The sequence below is a fragment of the Peromyscus californicus genome, unplaced genomic scaffold, assembly GCF_007827085.1.
Source record: "Peromyscus californicus insignis strain IS unplaced genomic scaffold, ASM782708v3 Scaffold_18__1_contigs__length_77618521, whole genome shotgun sequence".
In the NCBI taxonomy this organism is placed as follows: Eukaryota; Metazoa; Chordata; class Mammalia; order Rodentia; family Cricetidae; genus Peromyscus; species Peromyscus californicus.
Genome location: NW_026294480.1, coordinates 39,430,719 through 39,456,496, shown reverse-complemented (window position 1 = coordinate 39,456,496; position 25,778 = coordinate 39,430,719). Strand labels below are relative to the sequence as shown.

General features: G+C 41.7%; 1 protein-coding gene across 4 annotated transcripts in view; it reads right to left on the bottom strand.

The window, feature by feature from the left end:
• Pde4d (phosphodiesterase 4D) overlaps positions 1 to 25,778 on the bottom strand; it is a 698,811-nt gene that overhangs the window by 165,300 nt on the left and 507,733 nt on the right. For all 4 annotated transcript variants that reach the window (XM_052743269.1, XM_052743270.1, XM_052743271.1 and 1 more), the window contains exons 4-5: positions 21,516 to 21,589; positions 17,921 to 17,970 (exon numbers count right to left, since the gene is read on the bottom strand). In XM_052743269.1, coding sequence (XP_052599229.1) covers positions 17,921 to 17,970; positions 21,516 to 21,589 — 124 coding nt within the window. The remainder of the gene's footprint in view (positions 1 to 17,920; positions 17,971 to 21,515; positions 21,590 to 25,778) is intronic.

The window sequence follows — 25,778 nt, the reverse complement described above, 5'->3', positions numbered from 1 at the left end:
GTGGGCAACCATCAAGTCCACATAAAGACTTCTGCCAGCTGGAGAGGATGCCTAACCACGGGAGCCAGAATTTTCTTTTAACTCCTTGTTGGAAGCTGAAAATGTCAAGGATGCCCTCTGGTATCTGCATTAGGAAGAGTGGAATTCACATTTGACGCGACACACCCTTTTATTCGTTTCTCAGCAGGATATAATTAAAGTAAAACCAGTAAATCAGAAGCATGCGTTTTTAAAAATAATGAGATATCGTGAAAGAGCTAGTCATATCCTTAGACGTTATTTCTTCTGATACCCCCATTTTATAAAGGAAAAAAAAAAGGTTGAATTACTGAACAGGAGTTAGATAGGGAGACAGTAACAGACTTGGGATTTTAGTTCTGGTCTCTAAACTTTGATGTCACTGCTTGTGCCATGACTGTAACACTCCCAGTGACAGGTGTCAAAGGAGCAATTAATAGTCATCTGTGACCACCTCTCTTTCCTAACAGCAAGTGGTCCTGTCTGAAAAGAGACAGCATGCTGGGCTAGAGAAGCCATCAGAAAGCCTCCAGCTGCCTGGGGATGGCTCATTTACACTTTCTTTTCAGATAACCTGACCACTGATTTGAGGACCGGTCAAGCCAGGTGCAAGTATCATGTTGGCTGAAAAACATCATGGCTTACTTGGCTTGATTTTGTCTCTGCTGCCTCAAAAATGTTATGACAATTTATGTGGCCCAGTCTTGCGACTACCAAAGATTCTCTGTTCCTTTTTAATATGTGCAATTATAACATACCATGCTCTTGGGAGGAAGGCCTACATTTTACTTATTTGGTTTTTCTGAAACTCAGAAAGCAAAAGCAAACATGCTTTTATTGATTGATTGATGATAAGCCTTTATTAAGTTGATCAATTCTGCATATACTAGCAACTTACTCAGGTTTAATAATCCTGGAATTTATAATAGTGAAAACCAAAGAGTGAAGAGACTTCAGAGCAGTCAAGAAAACGCATTTACAAAATATGTTCACTGTATCTTCAGTACGTTAAGCTATTTTTTGAGGTATGAATTAGTCTTGAACCACTTACTTTTATTTTGAGTTAATTTGCTCTATTTTTTATGATCAATTCAATAGTTTGGTAATCTTGGTGGTCAATAATAAAGAACCACAGGTAAAGAAAGATGTCAATAAGGCAACACTGAGTGATGTCAAGAAGTGACCATTGAGCAGTGCTATAGTTTGAATGTGTCCTTTCTTAAATCCAAGGATGTCAATGAGTATTGAGAGGAAGGTTTTGAAATGGTAATGACATCATGATGCTCCATCCTTTGGGAATGGAATAAAGTGGTCTGATAAAAAGAGGGGGAGAGTTTTTCTCATTGGCCTTTCCACATCCTACCATGTTAGGATGTAATTTTTTAAAAAAAGCTTTTATTCAAAGGCAGTGCCTTGTTCTTGGACTTTCCACCCTCTAGAATTATGTGAAAATCACTTTTTACAATTTAAGAATTGCCCAATCTGTGGTATTTTGTTTTGGTCACACAAATTGACAGAAACAACATGGTAGCAATGGATGTACCAGTCTTAGGCTGTGTGTGTGTGTGTGTGTGTGTGTGTGTGTGTGTGTGTGTGTGTGTGTATGTGTTTCTAGGAACCTAGCCCATAGTGTGTGCATGATAAGCAAAGTCCTCTACTGTTGAACCATTTCCCCACCCATTAGTCTTTTTTAATGGTACAGGCAAAGAAGTCCTTCATGGACCATTTACTCTTAGGCATCCCTGTGAAGGACAAAGAGAATGAAAGCAGAGGCCCAGGGTGACTTAAGTCACCAGGGTGATCACCTTACAGTTCTTGCACTCTTTCAAGAGGTGAAGGATGAGCAGAGTACCTCTAAAGACTTTCTGTATAAAGAATTACGTGTATGGTAGGAGTCTTAGCCAGGGATTGTGTCTACACTTGTAAACTCAGTGTTAGTGAGATGGAGGCAGGAAAATCACTACGGGTTCCAGGCAAGCCTAGGTCACACATAGCAAATACCCAGAGACCCTGTCTCAAAATATTCATGAGTTTTGTTTTTTCTACATTTGATGTGTGGAACACTTTCCCTTCAATGAAGTGCAGGCCATCTGGGCACTGAGGAAAAACAGTATTACACTTGATACTGGAATCCAGAACTTTACCCATTTTCAACCCACATGTATTAGCAAGGATTACAAGGTTTAACACATTCTCGGAAGTATTTTACATCTACTCAGTAGAGTCCTACAATAAAGAATCAGCACACATCTGTCTCATTTCACTAGTTCAGAACCTTTATTACATTTTGTATTGGGATGTTGGGGGTCACTTTTAAAGTAGCCTGACCCTCTAATATGTTTCCCTTTACTCTCTGGATTTCGCTTTTTAAATCCTAAAGGGGTTGCTGATCAACAGACAAATGTGTGGGCCAATCATCTCAGTGCCCAGCACAACATTAATTTGCTAGCTAATTACACCTGGAAGGGAGTAATTTCTTCGATGCCAGCCAGAGTGTACCTGTGTGCTTCTTGTTTAAAAAACGGCTCCCTTTTAATGAGACTATTCGCTGTTGGTACAAACCACAGTCTTCTTCACTTCCCTTTCCCCTTCCTTTCATTTAACCACGTCCAAGCCCTTCCCCCCACCTCATCTGCTACATCTTCAGTGTTTGCCTTCAGATCTCCCATGCAGAGGTTGGAACTGATCTCAGGTGCCATTTGATGTTTATGTACAAACAGGACTGGCGGGTGGTGGCGGCTCTGCTAACTTTCCCAAGAGAATCTGTCACATGCCCACGTCAGCTCTCCTTTGAAGGTTGGATGTGAGACAACCACAAGGCTTCATTTTGCACAAAGGATTTGAAACCTGCAGGTGGGACTGCCCAAAATAACAACAATACTTTGAACTTTTACAGAACCTTTCATCCGATGATTCCAAAACATTTCCCCTTATTAAATCCTTGGGAAGCTGATGGGCAAAATAACCCAAGATATACAGATGGAGGTCTGCTACACAAACTGGAATGGTGTGTTTCAAGCCCTCACACAAGTGAGGAAGCAGTGCACAGGGCACTACATTGTTTGTGCAGACATAGCGCATATCTCATCTGCGATATTTTATTTTCCAGAACTCTAAGAAAAGTCAGCCAATTTTCTCTTTAGGTTTGCTGAATTCTGGAGTTATCATTTCCACATATATTTGTGTCCAGAACTTAGTACAGTTTTGCTCTTAATTTAGCTTCTACTTCTTTTTCTAATGTAAAGAAAATCAAAGGAAACAATGTAGAAATGGATTTTGGCTGTGGTGATGATAAATAACTGCTTGATGTGTGTGTAGTGTGGTGTGTGCATGTATATGCTCATATGGGTGTGTGTATATGTATGCTGGTGTACTTGGATGTGTGTACCTATGCCTCCAGAGGGCAGACGTAGAGGTATAGTGTCTTCTTCATCATTTTCCACCTTGGTGTTTTGTTTCTTTGTTTTGTTTTTTCAAGACAGGGTTTCTCTGTGGAGCTCTGGATGTCCTAGAATTTGTGTTGTAGATTAAACTGGCCTCAAACTCTGTCTCCCAAGTGCTGAGATTAAAGGCATATGCCATCATGCCTGACTCCACCTTGGTTTCTGAGACAGGGCTTCTCACTAAACCTGGAGCTCATCAATGTGGGTAGCCTGGCTGGCCAGCAAGCCCTAGGGAATCCTCCTGTCTCTACCTTCTCAATGCTGGGATTATAGCCATGGACCACAATGCCCAGCCTTTCCACGGCTGCTTCTGGGGACCCAAAACCCAGGTCTCTGTACTTATATGGAAACTGCTTTACTTATGGAACCATCACTTCTGCCTCTTGATTCTTAAATGAACAGGGCATCATTCAAGTCTACTGAGTTCTTCTGGGATACTTAGCATTCAAACCTCTAGCTTTGTATTCTATTTCTTTTCTTAAAAAAGTGTACTTTTACAAATTTTCTGCTTCTCTCCTGTCTTCTTTTGCTCTGTTCTCTCCTGTATGTTCCTATGAGTTAGGAATATACATAACTGGTATTAGTTTATATATATATATATATATATATATATATATATATATATATATGTATGTATGTATAACTAATATTCAGTGTAGGAAGTGGAGTGCATGCCCTTGTTGTAAGATAAATAGTTATGAAGGAAACGTGTCTGGGGAATGTTTATCAGACACTGGTTCTTATTTTACTCGTTCCTATTATATTAGTTGAAAAACCCCTCTTTTTCTGCCCCATTTCACTGGTTTCTTTGAGGCTTTGCTTTGACCAGCTGCTGAGCTTATTGTGACTGTCCATTTCCATCACTGAAAAAGTGTTCGATAAATGCAATTCAAACAAAATGCAAGGCACTTTCACATTGTTTCAAAGTCAAACATGCTTCTGAGGGATCTGATTCATGGCAGATGGGGAACAAAACCTTCCACGGGGGAGGGCCATTAATGAGTCTTAATTGCTTGCACATGAAAATGTAGTGACTAAGATTGTGTACACCATTAGGAATTTAAACATGTAGAAAGAACTGGCCAGAGAAACAGGCAAGCAACTTTTGTTGTTGTTGTTTTGTTTTTTTTATTTGTTTGCTTTGTTTTGTTTTGTTTCTGTAGGCACAGCTCTTCTCTTAGGAACCCAGACGATAAGGGACAAGTCAGAAGAGGAAAGTGACTAAGAGAAATACTGCCGCTGTCTCCACCTCACCTCTTCCTAGGCCGGGCTTCCAATTCTAAAGACAGTCCATTTGCTTTTGGACTTCACTAGAGGAAGTGTCCTAGCATGTTCAAGGTCAACATATCCATTAGTGTGACTCTTCTTTGGTCCCACTATGCCCCAGATACGAAGCTTGGTGCTTACGCATCTCCTTCAACCCTCGCTTGACATTCCAAGATCCATTTGCTCTGACCTTCAAATTATAGATGAGAAACAATGGCCTGGAGCAAAATTTCCCCAAGTCAAATGGTGAGCAGGGGCACAGCCAACAGCCGCTGAAGCTAAACGACTCATCCTAACATCTCTTATAGGAAGACATCTTTAGAAATGAATCCCAGTAACAGCTGTACTCTCAGTCTGTGCTAACTGGGCTTTCTTTGCGTGAGGTACCTTGGTGTGGTGATGCCAGTGAACAGGCCAGAGCTAGTCATTTCTGGGGGCAGTCTGGTTACTGTCAAGCGTGATGAGAAAAGCATGACTCGTCCCAGGTAAGAGGAATGGCTGTGCTTAGGGTATGGGAAGTCTAGACTGGGATTGAGGTTGAGATGATGGACTGCCCGCCATAGGGCGGGACTTGCTACAGGCTGCGTGATTTTGTTGGGGTGGGAAATGTGGTGGCCAAGTGAAAGCATACAGTGAGAAGGCAGTACCAGGGGCTTTGTAAGAAGCAGCTGTGAGGACATTCAAGTTCTTTCAGCCTCCTATTGGGCACTATGCTTCATAACCACTGACTTCTTAAGTGGTTAAGTTATGTAGCATTTTACAGCTGGCTTCCATTGGTCAAAGGGATTGCAACCCATTCCATCCCACCAATGGACCAAAATGCCTCTTTCTAGGTGATGTAGCTTGGATTCTGAATAGCCCCCAGAAGGTCATATGCTAACTCTTTGGTCCATATCTAGAACTCATTATAGGTGTGACTCGGTGGAAGGAAGCTATACCACTAGGGCTATCCCATTGAAAGCGATATGGCATCCTGTCCTTTCTGTCATCATGTTGGCTATGATGAACTGAGGAGGCCTTTTCTTCCATGTGCTCCCATGCTTACATACTGTGATGCTTCAGATCAAAGCTGCGGAGTTAAGTACTGTGGAATAAAATCTCTGAAACTGAGTCAAAACCAATCAACAAAAATAACCCACATGGAAATTTACTGTATCGGACATTGTTCTTCTGATTCTTTCTTTTTGGGAAACATATAGCTGTCTGAATGTATGTACCTGTGGCTGCTACCAAGAGCTCTTAGATGAGTGCCAGTGTGTGGATATTCACACCCAGAAGCTCAAGACATGGACCTTCAAATGAACTTTCAGCGTAACTCATTCATATCCCAGGATTCACTTAAATGATACTCTTGGAAAAATGAGGAGGGTTGTGAATGACTATCACTCCCTCTCTACTATCTTGTCCCTTATTGAAATTTAAATGAGAACAACTTATTAAACAACTACCCACTTAGATTGCTATTGAGCAAAGATTGTAGGGATGCACTTTATCCCTTGCTTTGGCTCCTACCTGCACTTGAAAGTAAACAGAGGACACAAGCAACAACACACGGCCTTCAACAGAAGCACAAGCGAGGCACCAGTAAGTGTAGGGAAGGCGAGGGGTGGAGATCAGTTCTAGAGCACTTGACGAACAGGCGCAGGGATCTGTGTTCAATTCCCAGCGCTCCAAGAGACAAGGAAGGAAGGAGCAAGAAAAGACAGGAAGAAATATAGTTCTATTTCTTTTGGCTGTTGTTGTTTTTCCAGACAGGGTTTCTCTGTGTAGCTTTGGAGCCTATCCTTGATCTCGCTCTGTAGACCAGGCTGGCCTTGAACTCACAGAGATCTGCCGGCTCTGCCTCCCAGTGCTGGGATTAAAGGCGTGCGCTGCCACCGCCCAGCATAGTTCTATTTCTATACACACAATTTGGCCAAATAGCTGTAAGTTAGTAGCCAGTGACTTTATACCCCTGTGAGCCCCATGCCCAACCCTCTTCTACTTCCTTCCTTGGCTGCCTTGAAAACATTCCTTCTTTACTGTTCTCATACTTCTTTCTCAGCCCCACCCCCTGCAAATCTCTGTGTCATTTCTCCAACCCATTTCTACTCTCTCAACTAACACTGAAGATAGCATTTTTTGTTGTTGTTGTTTTTCGAGACAGGGCTTCTCTGTGTAGTTCTGGTGCCTGTCCTGGATCTTGCACTGTAGCCCAGGCTGACCTTGAACTCAGAGATTCACCTGGCCCTGCCTCCCGAGTGCTGGGATTAAAGGTGTGCACCACCGCTGCCCGGCTTGCAGAGAGTATCTTATCTCTCTAGAAGAAGACTTCATCCTGTCCCATTTTGTCCTCTTTCTTTCTCTTCTATCCTTCCTGATTCAATATTCATTTATTTATAAACCCTCTTTTAAAAAAATTACTTAATGTTCTCTGTTACTCAGTGGAACACATTTTGGCTTTTTAGGTCCCCCCAAATTCTAGAGTAATATTTCCAAGGCCCAGGAGAGATATTTTATGCCTGGGTGAGTACTCAGAGCTTGCAGTCCTTCCCAGACCAGGGATTGAATGAATAAAACAGTAAATCCAGGAAGACACTCAGAAATGAAGCTTCCCACATGATCATATACAAATAACGGAGATGTGTGCAGGGAAAGATGCCTCTAACAGCCATGCTTTTCCACCCATGGACGATGCAGTGGGTTGGAAATGCTTCCCTTGAGCTGCCCATGCTGTAATACAAACTACAGGAAAGACGACAGCCTGCAAAGAGCACCGGATGCTTGGGCCTTGGCAATGTCTGGAGAAAGGGTACTTGAGGGATGGAGGGAGGGGGAAATGTCTAGAAATGTGGTACCCGAGAGAACAATGGATGTGAAGATCAAGATGCAGTTCCCCGCCCCACCCCCGATAAGTGGAAATGGTGCTGTTCTTTCAAAGGCTTAAAGGTGAGTGTTTCTGGAAGTGGGAAGCAAGGCAACCCAAACACTGCTCCAGGACTTCTCAGAAATGCTCATATCATCTTTACTTCTCTAGCACATTTTCTTATTGATAAAGATGGAATAGCAACAGTGTCGACCCCTTTGGATTATTAAAGTGCTGTTTTACTTGAGCCGGGGTCCTGACTCTGTAGTGCTGGCTGGCTTGTAAGTCACTACGTAGACCAGGCTAACTTTGAGTTCACACAGGAACCACCTGCTTCTGCCTCCCAAGCATTGGGATTCAATCACATCCATACAATGTTTAATTGGCAGATGTTACCATTTCTCAATATCAGTATGAATTATATATTGAATCAGTTTTAAAGCAATTCTTGAGACAGTAAAAGAAAGGACACTGAATGAACTGTCCCTCTATTGAGGGCTAAATAACTCAGGATTACATTTAAACAGTATGATCTGGGAAACGAGCTGGAGGGGGATTTTAAATCTTTTGTCCCCCTACAGCCTTTGCATTTGCCAGCGTGCCTAAAACAGTTTTAATTCTCAAATGGATGGGAAGCACAAAGTTCAGGAAGGAGTGGCTGAAGAATGCAGCTTTTGTTCTTTTTTTCCCCTTTGGATTTTTGAAAAGGAGACTTGGTACTGTGTTCGCAGAGACAAAAAGAATACAGTTACTAAACATAACCTTTCTCAAGCTCACTCCTACCTGACACGCAAACATGCACATGATGCTTTATTCTTTTCTCAGACTGCAGCAAGCTGGGCTAGTTAAAATCTTGTATATATTTTGAGAGATATCAGAGATGACGACCCTGAGGATGATGAATGTGATGACGAAGATGTCAGATAATAATGTCACCTTGTATTTCTTTCTTCTGATCCCCGAGCACTTCACACACATTATCTCACATATTCTAGATTGCACTGTCATGTGTGTGTGTGTGTCCGTGTGTGTGGGGGTAATATTCTATGCATTTTTCAGAAAGACTAGAATTGCCAACTATTTATCAGCAACCCAGGGTTAACACTTTACCTGGGCAGTGCTCTCACCTACTTTATTCAATATCCTATTCTGTGTTTGGAGCATCAAATGTTCCACCTGCAACCCTTTGTCGGTAATAAGACTCTGAGCCCTAGCTCAAGGATTTGGTTCAGAAATGCCCAGGATTCAGTTTTGCTGTTCATTTGCAAATATCCCACAGGGATTCCTTGATGTAGGCCCATAGGGGAATTTTGATTCGTTTTAAAGCACTCTGATACAATGAGAAGTGGGCACTGGCAACATACAGATTTTTTAGCTACAGGGTAGCCTTTCCCATGGATTGAAAAATAACACGGTCTTGCTATGGACTCATAACCAGCAGAGGGCTTCCATCTTCAGGAAATAGTATTTGAAATTACAGCTAATACTTACTTGTCACATTCTGCGACTGCGTTTGTCATTAGATTATGTGTAGTAGTGTTCTAGCTGTGCTCTGCAGTCCCTCATTAGCATCTAACAATACCTTCAATTGAATCCAATGTGTATCAAGTACTGTTCTGAATAAAAGCTTTTTCTAAATTTTTATTTTTTTCCTCAATCATTAAAAAAAACTTTCCTAATGAGAATTTCAATGCTATCTAATATTTGGGATATTTTAAAACTTCTACATACTTACAATGCGGTGATCGATAACTTTCTATGTGATTTCATTCTTTCAAACGTCTTCTTCACCTTCTTGTGTCTTCGACCTCTGAACACAGCTGAGTCTATTCCGTCATTTCTGTTCCCCACCAACCGCCCCAGGTTAAGGAACACCATCACTATCGTGTATGCAGCCCACACTGCTTCCAGTTGTCATCCAAACACATATCTGTTCCCCACATTGAAAACTGACCGATAACCCCAGTTTCACGTTCAGAACCAGAGAAACACGTAAAAAAAAAAAAAATGATGATACAGGGAGTCTGGCTGCAGCTCAGTGATAAAGCACGTGGCTGGCTTGCAGGAGGCTCTGGTCTCAATCCCGGCATCACAAGAACAATCAAACAAAGTACTGATGATTTTCAATTCCACATATCATGAGACCCATGCTGTTTATATAGAGCTCCAATAAGGTTGTGTTAATCTGCCTTTGGAGTCTCACATCTAGTTGCAGCTATACACTTTTAACTTGAACTATTCTTTTTTGTTCCCTGTACCTGGCCATGCTTCCATGTCTCACTCTTGTTGATTTCCAGTTTCAGGGAATCCTCCCCTAACTCCAAGGGGAACACTACATTCTTTTCTGTTTGATGTTGTCTTTGCTTTTTTCTTTTTCCTTTTTTCTGAGACACTCGCACTGTCCCAGAATTCCCTATGTAGACCATGCTGGCTTCAACTTCACAGGGATCTGCCTGGCTCCTTCTGAGCGCACCCAGCTCACCATAGTCTTTTCTCTTGAGCAGTGCTAATTAATGATCAGGCCCAGGAGCTCATGCATGTTGATGAAATGCTTAGCCAAGGAGACACCCCCACCCCAAAACCCCAGCTCAGAGTTACCCAGGTAGAATGGTTTGCTTCTCACAGTCTCATTCACTCTGCAAGGAGACACCCCGCCCCCTTCACACACACACACACACACACACACACACACACACACACACACACACACACACACACACACACACACCCCAGCTCAGAGTTACCCAGGTAGAACTGTTTGCATGTCACAGTCTCATTCACTCTGCTTTCCCGCCTGGACTACGAATTCCTTGAAACTGGCAGCCAGAATCTACTCATTGTTTCCTGTGATTCATCAGGGGCTGGAAAATGGAAATGCTTGCTGCTGACCAGATGAACAATCCCGACACATTATGAATACATTCTGTATCTTTTTTTTTTTTTTTGGTTTCTCAAGACAGGGTTTCTCTGTGTAGATTTGGTGGCTGTCCTGGATCTCCCTCTGTAGACCAGGCTGGCCTCGAACTCACAGAGATCCACCTGCCTCTGCTGCCTGAGTGCTGGGATTAAAGGCATGCACCATCACTGCCCGGCTTACGAATATATTCTGGATATGAAGCATTATACTCACCAAGAACTTAGAATTAACTGGAGAAATGATAAAGGCTTAAGGAATTTAAGTAAATTGATGGAAATCATGTAGCTAGGAAGGAGAAAGTTGGTTTCAGATCCCAGAACCCAATGGCTGGACTTGACCTTAGGTTTTGCTAACTAAATGAATCTCAAACACTGCCCCGTTCTCTCAACTAAAGTTGTAATGAAGGCTCTGAATCAGATTCAGGCAATACACAATTGAGATGATTATGGCATGTTCTTTGTTTCAGTATTTGTAACTCAGAGTACAACTTTAACTAGTTCCTGGTGAAAAAGTCACTGTCTGATGTGATACTTAAAAAAAATAGTAAGAGGTATAACCCAACTGTCCAAATAAAAGCAAGAGAAGGCAACACAAGCTATAAATCAAGTAAGAGGTCAAGAAAGCAAATAGCCTTTTACTGTTCTAATAAGCTCAGCTAATAAAATAGTCATACTTACATGCCGTCCAACAAGGCTTTTCATTTACCCCAGAGAAGTCTTTTTATTGGTGAGGAGGGGAGTTTTCATAAAAGTCAACTATTTTAACTTAAAAAAAAATCAGAACTCCTAGGCATCATTATATGTATCAAATAAAAAAGCAAAGGCCTGCAAACAATCCATATATAATCATGGACACATGAAATCTTTATTCAGATATCTTAAACGTAAGACACCGGCAGCATTTTCATAGACGCTCTGAAACAGCCCACCGAGCACGCCTTCTCTGTAGAGACGGGTGCTTTGCCACTAGACTTTCTCTTACAAAAGGAAAATTGAAGAGCTGATAGAACACAGCTGGTGATGGGGGGGGGCGGGGCCTCTCTGATAATTGCTTGCTCTACTGAGGTCCTTATGCACTGACTTAACAGACATTGTCATTCATTTTCTCCTCAGGGTTCATGCATCTCTCACACACAGATCTCCTTTCTTGAAGAAAGGCCCCCTATATAGATATCCAGAAATACGTGTGTGTGTGTGTGTGTGTGTATGTGTGTGTGTGTGTGTGTGTGTGTGTGTGTGTATGTGTGTGTGTGTGTGTTTTTTATTGCATATGTAATATATTACATATTAATAATATATACTACTCATTTTATCACACACATGCATGGGACACACAGACTAAAAAAGAAGATCTAGACAATGACTAGTATCATTGCTATCACCAGAAAACATTGGTTCCTTTTCTTTAGTAAGCTGAAAGCACTTAAACAAGCAGCCCCCAGCCTAGCAGAGACCACTGTGCTGCTCATTACCTTGGTTAGTTGCGTTACCACCTTTATCAGGTGGATCATTCCTTTTCATGCTTCAGAACAATGGCTACAGAAGATTAAGTTTCTTCTCGTCGAGTTTTGACTAGCTACTATCTGGACACTTCACTTTTTAATCCTCTGCTTCCTGGTTGACAAAAGTCGCTTTGGAATAAACATTCTTTTCTTAATGGAACTGAGAGTATCCAGGTTAAAATAATACGCAGTGGGACGGTCAGTATTTTTTCTGGACCAGAACTATGTTACCACTGCTTTATGTTAGCAACTTTCTTGTCACCTCTATAGGCGCATGGGAGGCAGGCACCCTTACTGGTTGTGTTGCTTTGATAGAAGGCCTTAGAGACAAAATCAAAAGCCCTTTGTTTTAGGTTGGCCATCTTCCCACCTCTATGATGGCTACTAGATGTAATTCAAATAACCCTAACTATGAAGACATTTCCAGCGAGAAATGGGGCCAGAATACTTTGTAATTCTTAAGTCCATGTGCAAATAATCTAAAGCTGCCCGTTACCCAGAAATCAACATTCTTTCATGTTCCCTGCCGTTGCTTTAAAGCATACATTTCTTTAAACCTAAGGCCGCTTATTCTAATGGGTTATTTTATTGTATGGGTGCAGGAGAGGGCTCAGAACCTTAGACACAGAGAAAGGACACAGGTTTATTCCCAACTCAGCCACAAAGTAGTGCTTTTTTCTCAGTGGCCTCAGTTTTTCTCATCTCTCCAATAAAAAGATCTAAGTAGATTTTCTCTGAGTTTTATTCATGCCTGAAAACTCTCCATTGAAGATGATTAAGTAAAGAGAATGAAAATAGCAAAAATAAGAAACGCCATGAAAGTGATAGTGAGAATGAGAAGGTTGGTGAGGTGGCTGGGGAGTACACTTTTAAACATTGTTTCAAAATGAAACAAATGCTCAAAAGTACTGACTCTGCCCTCATCATGATGTCTCTACTCCAAAACACAGGGCACCCTTGGTCCCCACACTGTCAGGGCTCGGGCATTTCTGCCTCTCTGCTGCCCTCTACTGACCCAACATTCTCCTCGCTTCTGATACAAGTCACTGGCTCAGGACCTTTGCTCGTCAGCCTTCCTCTTAGTGATAGGGGAAGTACTGAAAATGTGTGGCTGTTATTGCATGAAAACATAGTCATCATTGAGATGTACAGAGCAAGAAAAGACTGAAGGCCATTTCAGTCCTTTGCAACTGCCACACTCCCAGGTGGAGAACAGGTATTAGGAACAAATGGGGAACATGGGGCCAGACTGTCCAAAGAAATACTTGGTGAGCTACTTATGTCCTGCTGACCCAACTTTACTCTTTATATAACTTATCTACTTATATTCTTGCAACAGTTCTGAATGCTACGCCCTCATATCTCCATTCTCTAGTTAGAAAACAAAGCTAAAGACAGCTGGGGTTCACACTCAGGCTCCAAGCATCACACACCTTGAGGTGTGCCACTCTGAAGGACAACACAGCCAGTTGGCAAATGTCTCTTTGGTAACTGTCCTTCTAGAAGTGGTCCTGGCAAGGACTGTCATATTATCTAAGAGGTACGCATCTGCCCCTCCTAAAGGGAGATAATGACTGGCAGGTGACTACAAAGTTTTAACTATGATGATGGGAAATGAAAATTTTCTTTGGCTTTAATGCTTAGCAAATAGAAGAAGAAGGTCGGGGTGCTACAAATTCTATCAGAGAAAGCCTTAGAATGTGTGGCCACCTGAGTTTTGTAAGTCTTTTGTTTTTTAACATGAGTCAGTTTGTGAAAGAGTTGCTGCTGAAGAACTACAAATCAAAATGAAGTTCTTAGACTTAGAACCAAAGTCTACTTCACAAGTCACTACAGCCCAGGGTTTGTGATGGCAACAAGGACAAAGGGCATAGAGCTGGGACAATAAAAGGCCCCATCTTGGCAGATGCAAGGCATGCACTATGCCATTTGGACCGCTTTGGGGAATATTTGTGCATTTTGTTTTGAGCATCCTGCAGGCTTATCTTCCTCTCTCTCTTTCCCCTTTCTTCTCTCATCTTTTTATTCTTTCGGCTGCTCCCCACTGTGGATGAACAGGTGAGGGTGGCCCTAAAGTTCCGATTGAAGTCCTCAGCCCCAGTGTGATGGCAGCTGAAGGCGAGGCCTTTGGGAGAGAATCAGACCATGAGGATAGAGCCTCATGAATGGGAAGAGGACCATTATTGAGGGTCCTAGCCTCCTGCTCCTTTCTACCTTGTGAGCAATATGAAAAAGACAGTCTTCTGCAACCAGGAAGATGGTCACCAGCAGAACTCAACCCTGTTGGCAACCTGATCTCAGACTTTAGTCTCCAAGATGGTGGGAAAATAAATAAATATTCCAATGTGTGGTAATTGGTAAAACATCCTGAACAGACATACCCAGTTATGTGTTCATAGTGGATCCTAGAAACAAAACTTGAAGAGGTATACCAATTGCTGAGATAGTAACAAATTGGACTCATATCTATACGACAAATGGTTACCACTGTACAGATGAGTGCACTGAGTCAGACAGAAGGTACAAAATCTGCTTAGGGTCACACAGCTCTCAAAACAAGACAGAGTAACAGGTAAAATACCCACCCTGCACAATTCTAAGGGTACAATGGTGTAGGCTATGCACATAATAGTCTTCTTAGCTAGTCATAAATCTAACAGCGGCCAGGCTTCACTGTTCCTCCAAATTTTAAACCATTTTCTAGGAAGACTTATCTGAAAGTGTCCTCACTCACTTTTTTAAAAAAAATACTTTTTTACCCCTCACAAGACTTCAGTAGAATGATTACCAGGTTCTAATAGTAGGCAGGTGAGCCCTGAGGGAAGGGACGTATACATGCCATCTTTTGTGGGTATCTCAAGTCTCAGATGGTCAAGTACCAACGTCTCAACACTACTATCGTTACTGCTCCCATTACTGTCCTCTCTCTTAGCTTTTAGGTTGTAAGCACTTGCTTTGCTAGAATGTCTGAGAAACTAGAACATTCCCTCCTCTTGTTCCCACCTTGGTTTGCAAAGCTTGGGAAATAAGCGCGACTCCCATTCTTTCCTCAGGAGATTTCCTATTGTGGTCTGTAACAGCTCAGCTTCTCTAGGCAGTTAATGACAGCTAATTAGATTCCCATTCTAGATAAGATGTTTTTGAAGGCCTCGGGTCACAAACTAGTGGGTACCAATGAGGCCTTATTCACCTTAATTGCCTAAGTCCAGGAGATAATAACCCCCTCTCCTGAGTGGTCAGTGTGATGTAAAAATCGCACAGAGATCCCATGTGGTCCTTCACTTGTTATGATCAGTTCTGTGACCTTGAGTGGAACCACTCTCCTGGGAGTCTGGTTTGGTTACCATCAGGGTGGTAGTGGTAGTGGGGAGGTGCATTGACCACTGAGAAACCAACCATTTCATGTTGGACATAAATCATTTCACTGATATCCTAAATTGTTCTTTTGGGAAGATGTCACTCTGGTTATGAGGTAGTCACATGTATGCTCAAGACAAAATAGATTTGAGGACCACACATTCTGCTGTAACCCCAACTGTGATCATGCCTATTATGCAAGGGGTGGGGAAAGAATAGCACCTATCCAGGGGGGTGCACTGAGTGACTGAGCAGGGTCCTCAGGCTCCATGGAGTATTCCTCACTAGGAACACCATGCGTGTGCTCACAAAATATGCCTGTCTATTCCTTACCATCCTCAGGAAGCTGCATAGAAAAGAGGGACCCATTCCATACTGCCATCCTTGTTTAGGCTCAGTTATACTGTACCGAAGTGTCTAAAGAAACAATTTGTTACTCAGAGAATTCATTTTAGTAGGTAGGAACTTTTAGTATTCATCTCTTAAGATCAAAAGTCAAAGTGGAGAACTGTGGACAGACTGAAACCTTATAATTCATTATCATCACAAGCAGGATCAGGAGAGAGAACTAGGGAAGATAGAACTGATCACTTAATAGTTATTAAAATGTGATCCCCACTTGATGGAACAGTCAAAAAAGAAAACAACATTAACAACTATTTCAGAATCATCTGGGATGTGGTAGCAATAGAAAAGGCTAGCGCATTGGTCAAGACAGAGTTAATTTTCCACAAGGCATGTTCACTAAAAATCACATAAGGGCCTCCTCCTCATATTATGGATTGGGGCTTAAAGAAGACACTTGAACCAAAAAAATTGGTCTAGTTTGGAGAGTATGCTAATTTTCTTCTGGTAATAATTTTAGAAATCATGGGTTTTCTTTTTCTAGGCAATTATTTTAATGAATCAATTGGGGTTTCAAGAAACAATTAAATGAGCTCAGTTTGGTCTCAAGTTCAGCAAAATGAGATCATTCGTTCTGGATTTGGTTCAGCTGAGGTCAAGTCTCCTGTCTAAAACAAAATAATAGGATTAGGGCAGTTTTATTTTATGTTCTTTACGTCCTTTGTGTTGTCTTTCCAAGACATCTTTGGGTCCTTTTCCGGTGCGTGTGTGTGTGTGTGTGTGTGTTAGTATGAGAGTGCATGTGTGTGTAGATACATGTGGATGTGGAGACCAGAAGTCAGTGTCTGATATCTCAATCACTCTCCATCTGATTATTTTTAGATAGGATCTCTCTCATTGGGACCCAGGACTTGCTGATTCTGCTAGGCTGGTTGGCAAGTTAGCCCCAGACTTCCTCCTAGTCCCCTGCCCCAGCACTGGGATTGCAGGTGTCCGGTGCCAGGCTCAGAGTTGTATGCAAACGCTGAGTCCTCCTCTTTGTCTGATAAGCACTTCATGAACTCAGCCATTTCCTGAGTCCTGGGTTCAGTTCTTATTGAACACACACACACACTACACTAACTTCTAAACTTGTTCTCAGCTCTCTGAGTTCCAGTGAGAACTGATGGAATAGTAATGATTTCCCTCGTACATCAAACTGGGTATTGAATAATCAGGAATGTATCCTTTCACATTTTTAAATATTTATTTTTGTCTGTGCATGTATTTGCTGTATGTGTGCCGTGTCAACATGTGGAGGTTGGAAGTCAACTTGTGAGAGTTGGTTCTATTTCTACCATATGGGTCCTGGGGGGTTGAGCTCAGGTCAGGATTAGAAACAACCACCTTTCCCTGCTGAGCCCTCTTGCCAGCTCCATTTGTTTTTTGTTTGTTTGTTTGTTTATTTGTTTTTTGTTTTTTTTTCTTTTCTTTCAAACTATGTCACTTGGGATAACCTCCAACTTGCTACACAGTGGCCTGGGCTGGTCTCAAACTCACAATCCTTCTCCCTTAGTCCTCCAAGTGTGAGCATTGCAGGCATGTGCCACTAGGCCTGGCTTTACGATTTCCCTTTAACTAAGTTATGCTGCTAGATATTCAGATCATACCGAGTAGCTAACACAGCGACAGAGGTAATCATTGTACAAGTAACGCAACCTCTCCAGATACAAATGTCTATGGTGATGCTAAACCACGCCCAAGCGCTGTCACCTCTGTAAAAACATGGTACGCCAGGAAATATTTTCCAAGGAATAGCACAAATGCAAACATATGAGACAGCAGTTCTTAACCTGTGAGTTGTGACCCCTTGGCGGGGGGCGGGGATGTGTGTGTCAAACGACCCTTTCACGGGGGTCCCACATCAGATATCCTGCATATCAGATATTCACATTAGTATTAATAACAGTAGCAAAATTATGGTTATGAAGTAGCAACGAAAGAAATTTTATGGTTGGGGGTCACCACAACATGAGGAACTGTATTAAAGGGTCGCAGCGTTAGGAAGGTTGAGAACCACATCGTGAGACCAACAACAATAAGGAAACATAGAAAAAGGAAACACCATTTCTTTAAGAGTTTAGAATCGCAACATAACATGGGTGTTGGGAACAAGGCATGGGACTAAGGCTTGGTAAACCAAAGTTCTGCCCAGACAGGAGACGAAGAAGCTCCCACACATCTCTTACCTGTGATGGTGGCTTTGTTGATGGATGGTTGGTTGCACATGGGTGATCTTCTAACAAAGAGAGAAAACACAAAACAGTGAGTGTGTGGTGCTTTTTGACTTCAGTACCCTAACCTGTTTTGAATATGCCATTCTAATCTAGAGAATTAGTTTAAAGTTATGACATGAACATAAACACTTCATTCAGATTAGCCAGAAAAGTTCTTAGATGTCCTTTCACTGTGCCTCAGACTACAGGTAAGAAAAGAGGGATAGAAAAAAAAAATCAGCTTGAATCTTGTAGCTGAGTATTGGGGGAGATAAAACAGACAGGACTGTCATAGGGATGTATTCAGAGAAGGCATTCTTATTGGCCGGCAGTATGTATGTATTTACTTAAGTTAGGGTATGCAGAGCAAAACAGACTTTTTGAGTGTGGAAATGTGGTCAGCTTATAAGAGTTTTCTCTGGTGCAGTATTAGAAACTTATTTCTGGCGTATAGTCTCATGATTTCTTGTACATTGCCAGGAATGAATGATTCCTTCTAAACAATCCTGCAAATAGAGGAGGTATGTAAATGTTTTTCCTTCCAGTTTCTTCATTGAGACACGTCTCTGGCATGTTTGTTAGAGAGGTATATTAATAGCTTGTCTAAACAGATGCCTTAGGAATTTTGGTCCCTATAAACCCATTGTACTTTAAGAGACTCCATTTGGTATTCTTCACTGCTTCTTCAGTTGTTTGCCAGCTTCCACGAGACAATTATAAACACCTTTAAGAAAATGTCTGCTCTTCCATTAACCAATATTCCCTACGAAAGCCAACACAACGCATATAGTATTCATTTGGCCAGTGCTAACTAAATTATGTTGAAAAGAAAAATCATTTATGAGACATCCATTAAACAACTTGGAAATACAACTTTTAAAAGTTATTTTGCATAACTGGCAGCCTTCAAAGGGCAGCAATATTTAAAAATCCTTCAAGAAACAGATATTGTTGCAAGATGTCTGCAAAACATCGAAGGCCTTTTGCATGTGTGCGCATGCATGTGCATACACATGCTTTTTCTAGTGGTTGATACTTACTAAGCCCTGCACTGCTGTTTCACTTAGTCCTTATGACAAGCCTCAAGGCAGGTGAGCTGACTGTGTGTGTTTTGCTAATGAAGAAAGCAGTCACTTTTGAGAAGTTGAACGTTTCGGAGTATGAAAGCTGAGATTTGAACTAGAGGACTGTAACACTAATGGTGCCCTCTGTTCTGCTGTCTTACTATTCGGAGTGTGCATGTGTGCATGTGTGTGCACGTCAGAGAGAGCTATTAGGAGTGTGTATGTGTGTGCATGTCAGAGAGAGAGAGAGAGAGAGAGAGAGAGAGAGAGAGTTCTTTACATTTGCCCTGATGATAGGCTGTGTCTCCAAGCCGAGTTGCAGGACACCTAGGGAACACAGTCTTAACATTATGTAGGCTTTGACCAGCCCCACTCAGTTGCACCCAATTGCACCATTGATCTTAAGATTATTGGTGCGTGTTTTGTATTTAAATTTTGTATATGACTGAAAATGTACTGAGATTTACGTCTGTATTATTTCATATTTTTACTACAAAATAAAAAGTGAAAGTGTGAACTTGATAAATGCTTTAGAAAAGAAGAGTTTAATGTTTTAGACAGCTGCTCTCGTCTATGTAGCATGGTTATGTTCTTGCTGAAGGTTTATTCTACACAAATGACAGAACATGTTCAGGGTGGCAATGCTGTAGACTAGAGTTTATTCGAGTAAGTCATATATTGATAAGAATTTTAAGTCACTCCTTGTTCTGTAAAAATCTAGAAAGTATTCCCTTGGCGTGGGAATATCAAATGAAGATATTGTGCTTTTCTATAGTTTTAGAAAGCAAAATCATTGCCTTGTTACTATTTATCTTTTCCTAGGATCAGTTCTATGGCTTACGTGTGGGAACCTGGCACCCCAAAGAGTAAAAACAACCCATAAATATTGACCATTAGATCCATGAGGACATTGGTATATCATTTAGTGAAAAATGAGCCAAACTTCACTTCTGGGATATATATGGCAAGAGAGCGAGATGATAGAAACTAACAGTTGGTTTAACAATGTCAGTGATGAACTCAGGTTACCCACCTGGGGTAAAGCCTAGGGCACATTCTCCCTCAAGTCCTTTCTTAGAGAAAATAAAGAGGCCCATACCCTCCCCTAAGTGTGATGGTGAACTTGGAAATGTTCCAGTGGCTATGAGTGTTCATCAGGCAAATATGGACCTCTCTAGAGGAGTTGTTCTCAACCTGTGGGTTGTGACCCCTTAGGCAAACCTCCATCTCCCAACATATTTACATTATGATTCCTAACAGTACCAAAATTACAGTTATGAAGTAGCAACAAAAATAATTTTATGGTTGGGGGTCACTGCAATATGAGCAACTATATTAAAGGGTTGCAGCATTAGGAAGGTTGAGAACCACTGCTCTAGAGTTATTATGCATGTGCCCTCTGCTGTCCCTGAACCAGTTGTCAGGAGGTTAATTTCTGAATTATGATGCCCCAGGAATCTGGTTTAACTTTAACCAGGGGGTGAGGTACACATCGGCACTATCCAAATGTACCAGTTCTTCTTGTAGTCTGCTGTATTACAGATGTTCGTTTGGCAGGCATCGATCACCATGGGTATTGTAGAGTCAGTCAAGGTAGATGGACATTCCAGGGTTACCTATGACCTCCGGACTTCCTTCTTTTCATTTAAATCTGCTCTGCCCCTGTAAATCAGTTAAAAAATATCTCCTTGGTATAGAATGGGCATCTCCTCCGAGACACAAGGGTCAGTGGGAGACCCTCACACCTGTCACACCTCACACCTGTCAGATTAACTGTCATGAGTTTAAATGCTGCTTACTGAGGTGACAGTATCTGAAGGAAACTTAAAGGAAGTTTTGTCTCTTATTTGCCTTTTAAAAACAAAGAACTGGATTTCTCAGATGAAATTTGCAATGAACAAGTTTGAGAGCGGCATACAATGGCTTTATTTTTCCTGCTGAATGAAGACTTTACGAAAGTGAGGTGTTCCTACACAGTACTAAAAGCCCAAGAAGCTTGCTGAGGTCAGCATGACATGGCCCAGCTGGCCATGCTGCACAGAAAACGCCATTGGCAAGAAATGGATTCCTCCAAGCACATTCTCGGGGATGGGGGTCGGGGGGTGGGGCAAACACTTACTACCATGTGACTATCTGCAGCACCTGCAGGGTGGTTGATCTGTGTTAGGATGGGAGCTGAGGATACAGATGTGAGCAAATTACAACCCATGGTTAATTTCCAAAGCAAGCAGACCCATCCGTGATGGTGCTGTGAGTGTAACTGGCCAAGGACCTCTCTTGCCAGGTGGTTTCTGACAGATGGAATCACTGCATTCACTTGTCAAACACCAGAAGGGTCACTACAAAGTACTTCTAGAAAATGAAGTGGGCATTGTGTGAGACAGAGCGCACAGTCGGACAATGGCCGTGATTCAGAAATGTCTAACGTATTGTCTTGAGTTTCAGTTCAAGTTGAGAAGACACTAATGGTTCGGGGAGAAGGGGAGGGAGAGGGCGTAGCTTACTTGCTGGGTGCTCGATCTTGCAAATTAGTTAATGCAGCAAAGTTGTTTCGTACGGTTCGCAGGCTTGCCAAGACCTATGGCAAAGAGAGAATTCTTTAGAGTTCTTGAACTGTGGTCAGTTGGAACGCAGCTAGACATGCTTTTTAAAGTAGAAATTTTATATTGCTTGCAACTCAGTTTCATATACCATTACAGATTCTTCCAGAACTTAGCGAGTTTTTAATCCTGATATATGAAATCCAGGGAGGTTAGACTCCCAGGATTTTGTAGAAATCCCCTCTCACTGGCTTTGCTTGTGGTAACAGTAGCAGCAGTATCGCCATACCCTTCAGTCATCCATACAATGTCCCCAGCAATTGCTATTATGACTATAATACAAAACACCATGAAAGGCTCAGTTTAGTGATTCAAACATACAATTAGTCTCGAATTCTTTTAGGAAATTCAAGTTTCCTATGATCTCAGGTCATCAGGTGAAGTAAGTCTTCAGTTGTTTTTCCATATTGCAGAGGACTAGGCTAGCTACTTAGTCCACAGCTACTCTTTGCCTATGCAGCAATGGTGTACACTGTGAAATATAAGAAGTCTCCAGAGAGTCGTTTATCACAGAAAACGATAGTGCCCTATACAAAGAGTACTATTCTGTACACTTCCTGAAGCAAAGAGAGTGTTCAATAAGATTGTATTGAAGAAACGAATACTTGGATGCAGTATATCCACATGTCTGTGAATGTGCCTGGACGTAGATGGCCCCACCTCTGCCAGCCCCTTTATTCTAACTCCAATCAGAAACAGAAGAGGGCTAAGGGATGGAAGTGAGTCCTACAGAGGAGTTACAGGAGCCCACTGACCCTCACTTTCTTCTAGAACAGGCTCCTTTCCTCAGGGGTGGACTCTTCAGTAGGATTAAAGGATAAGACCTCAGGGCTTATTAGAGGTCTGAGTTTGTAAAAAGCACAGAATCCACATGCCCTGGTATATGTCGTGTGCTAAATGCACACACTTGGACAAGCTGTGACACCTCCTGTACCCCTGTTTCCTTGTGTGTAAAAGAGAGATAGTGCTATCTAGCCGTCAGGGTTGTTGTGAAGGTTAAGGGAAACTACAGCTTCGTGCCAACGACATTGCCTAAGCGAAAAGCATGCAGTGACCGACCGTGTGTCCATGATGGAAACTCCCATTTAATTGTCTGGCACACGGGAAATTTGCATAATGCTTGTCAGGGGCAATACATAGAATTCTCAGAGTTTTCATTGACCTAGTGGTTCGAGAACTGTGCCCCGAGTTTCTTCATGGGACAGTGATGCAGATGAAAGCCACTCTGTGTCTCTCAGGCGTTTGTTTTTGGAAGTTGACGGGAACTTGTGCAAGTCAAAGGGAGCTGTTTATGCTCTCAGCAGTGACCTTCAGCAGTCCCCCTGGAGGAGCTCATGGTGCCTCCTAGGAAGCCAGTCAGTCATTGGAAAACCTGGCTCATTATCACACACAGCTCTGAAAGGTCACACCGCCTGTGACGGAGTATCCAAATGGCTAGCTGCTGACGTCAGACCACAGTGTCTTTCATGAGGCATGAAATTCTGAATGATGCAGAAATAAATGGATTAATGATCTAGTCATGAAATCACGCTGGCTTAATTTGTGTTTGCAGATGTGAATATCAAACATGTTAACAAAGCATTGAAATACAATTATTGCATCAGCTAATGACTGCCTTTTTTAGACTAAGATTTTAACCTCAGAATTTTGAGAGAATTTTTCACTCTTATACAAAACGCGTAAGTCCAGTGTATCTGGCTACTGGGTAATCTGAGCAGTAACTGAAGTATTTTACTTCTGTAGGAAGTGTTTTGCAGGTAATTCACAGTTTTTTTGATCATTTAAAAACAAACAAACAAGCAAAACATTAGTCCATTAAGAAAACATTAGTTCATGAACAAAATCTCTTCTGTGGAGAGAGGTTTGTTTTGTTTTGAAATGGGGCTCACTGTGTAGCCCTGGCAGGCCTAACACTCACTATATAGGACCACACTGGCCTCCCAGTCACATGAGATCTTCCTACTGGACTCCTGGTTTGCTGGGGTTAAAGGTACCTGCTGCCACAGCTGACCTACAGAAAGTTTTTAACTTTTGTTAGACTAGTAAGAGTCTAAACTAAACTGAATTATTTGTTTGGTCTTCATCTTGTAAATTTTATGTATTTATTTTAAACAATTCCTATCTTTGGATGTTGAAGAATTTAACCAGCAAAAAAAAAAAAAATGTCGTCAAGCAGAAGAATATCTATCTCCATAATCAAGATAGACACCAAGTGATTGTTATTTCTTTGAACAGGAAGGCACATGGAATGGGGAAGGGACATTTAAGCATCATTTGAAGCATTCATACTATTCCATTTCTTCTTTTCGTTTCTTTTTTTCTTTCTTTCTTCCTTTTTTTTTTTTTTCGAGACAGGGTTTCTCTGTGTAGCTTTGCGCCTTTCCTGGAACTTGCTTTGGAGACCGGGCTGGCCTCGAACTCACAGAGATCACCCTGGCTCTGCCTCCCGAGTGCTGGGATTAAAGGTGTGCGTCACCACTGCCCGGCACTATTCCATTTCTTAACTGCTCATTCTACTGTTATTATTCTTGCCTTATGTATTTACTACATAGACAGTGTGATACATTTCAAAATGAAAGTGAGAGAAGAACACCCCTCCCACGCCCAACCCCCCGCTCAGGCATTGGCTGCCTGACCCTGGCCTGCTGACTTTCAGGCTATTCCTTCCCTTGTGCGATTGTGAACTCTGATGTAGTGAATGACATTGAAGACACCTGGAGGTGTGGCTTAGATCATTGTTTTGGTTTGTGTCGGGACAAAGCTTGCTTTGTATGTTTTCTGTTTAAATGTTCACAGCATCTCCCACTCTGTAACTTATATGATGGTGGCAGAAATTTAAATAGAAGTTTTCCCGATGAATCTGCCATATTGGATGTTGCCCTGGGTCTGGGTGATTGACTGGCATTCTTCATACAAATATCATTAAGTTTTTCTCTTAAACACTCTTGTCTCTCAGGACACAAGGAGGGAAGCAAGCCTCGCCAGACAGTCAGGAAAAGAGGAACAGGGCTTACCAGAGCCCCTGGGTGAAGGTTCAAGTTCATGGATTCTCTTCTAATCCAGAGCAGCTTTCTGCCATATACTCAGCTCCAGCATCAGAAGCTGAAACCCATGCTCTGCAGCACCTAGAATTTTCTTGTCTCTTTAATGCTTATTATCAAAGGGTCTCTACAGTTTCTTCCACATGGCTTAGGCTTAGAAAATTAAAATGATTGCTTTCTCTTTTGCCACTCTCAGTAAACATATAATTGCTTAGGAAAAACAAACACCTAACCAAACAAACCTGGGAATGTTGAAAAAATAAAAATCTTAACAATGAATAGTGATAACATTATAGGAAAAATTGCTCACTGGCCACGAGGTGTGAATATTCACAGACACAATTCTCAGGCTCTTTTAGGGTCTTTCAAACAGGAAAGCGCTAGTTTCATTAAACAGCTTAAGTGAAGGAATGGAAATGTTTTTCTGGATCGTTTTCCAGCCCATACACAGGTTACGCCACTGGGTGGCACTAGAACACAGACTGTGAGATTCAGGGCAGGGAGGAGGCTGTGTGTCATTGTGAGGTCAAGTACTTAGGCTTCACTTAAGGGAAAAAAAAATAATGGAGAATTATTTACAAGATTAAAAAAAAGTTACTTTGGTTGAAAAACAAACCTCTATCCAAGTTATACTTTTGTGAAAACACATGAAGTGATTGTTATTGTTATGTCAGAAAGTTCTTAGTGATTCCTTAATGATTTAGCCGTGTTAGAACAGAGCTATCTAGAAGGATGTAATTCATTCTGATGATACACAAATTGTTTATTTGTTTGTTTTTTTTTTTTAAAATAAAAGTTGAACATAAAGCAACTGAAAGGAGACAATGATCTCCCATTGCCCAGTAGAGGTCCCCATGTACTCAATGAATTTGGTCACATGATCACTTCTCCTAGGTGGGATGGGAAGGGGCAGGCAGCTTAAAAGTGTATTGGGGATGACCTGTTACTAATGGAACAGTAGTTCTCCATTGTGTTAACAACTATTGTATTTTTTTTCCTCTGAAACTATCTAGGTATTGTAGTTTGCTTGACACAAGGAAAAGGATGCAGTTGTTCCTACCCTGTGTATTGTTTTCAGAGCAGGCATATTTCCTGTATCTAAACGACACAAGGATGTTTGCTTCCA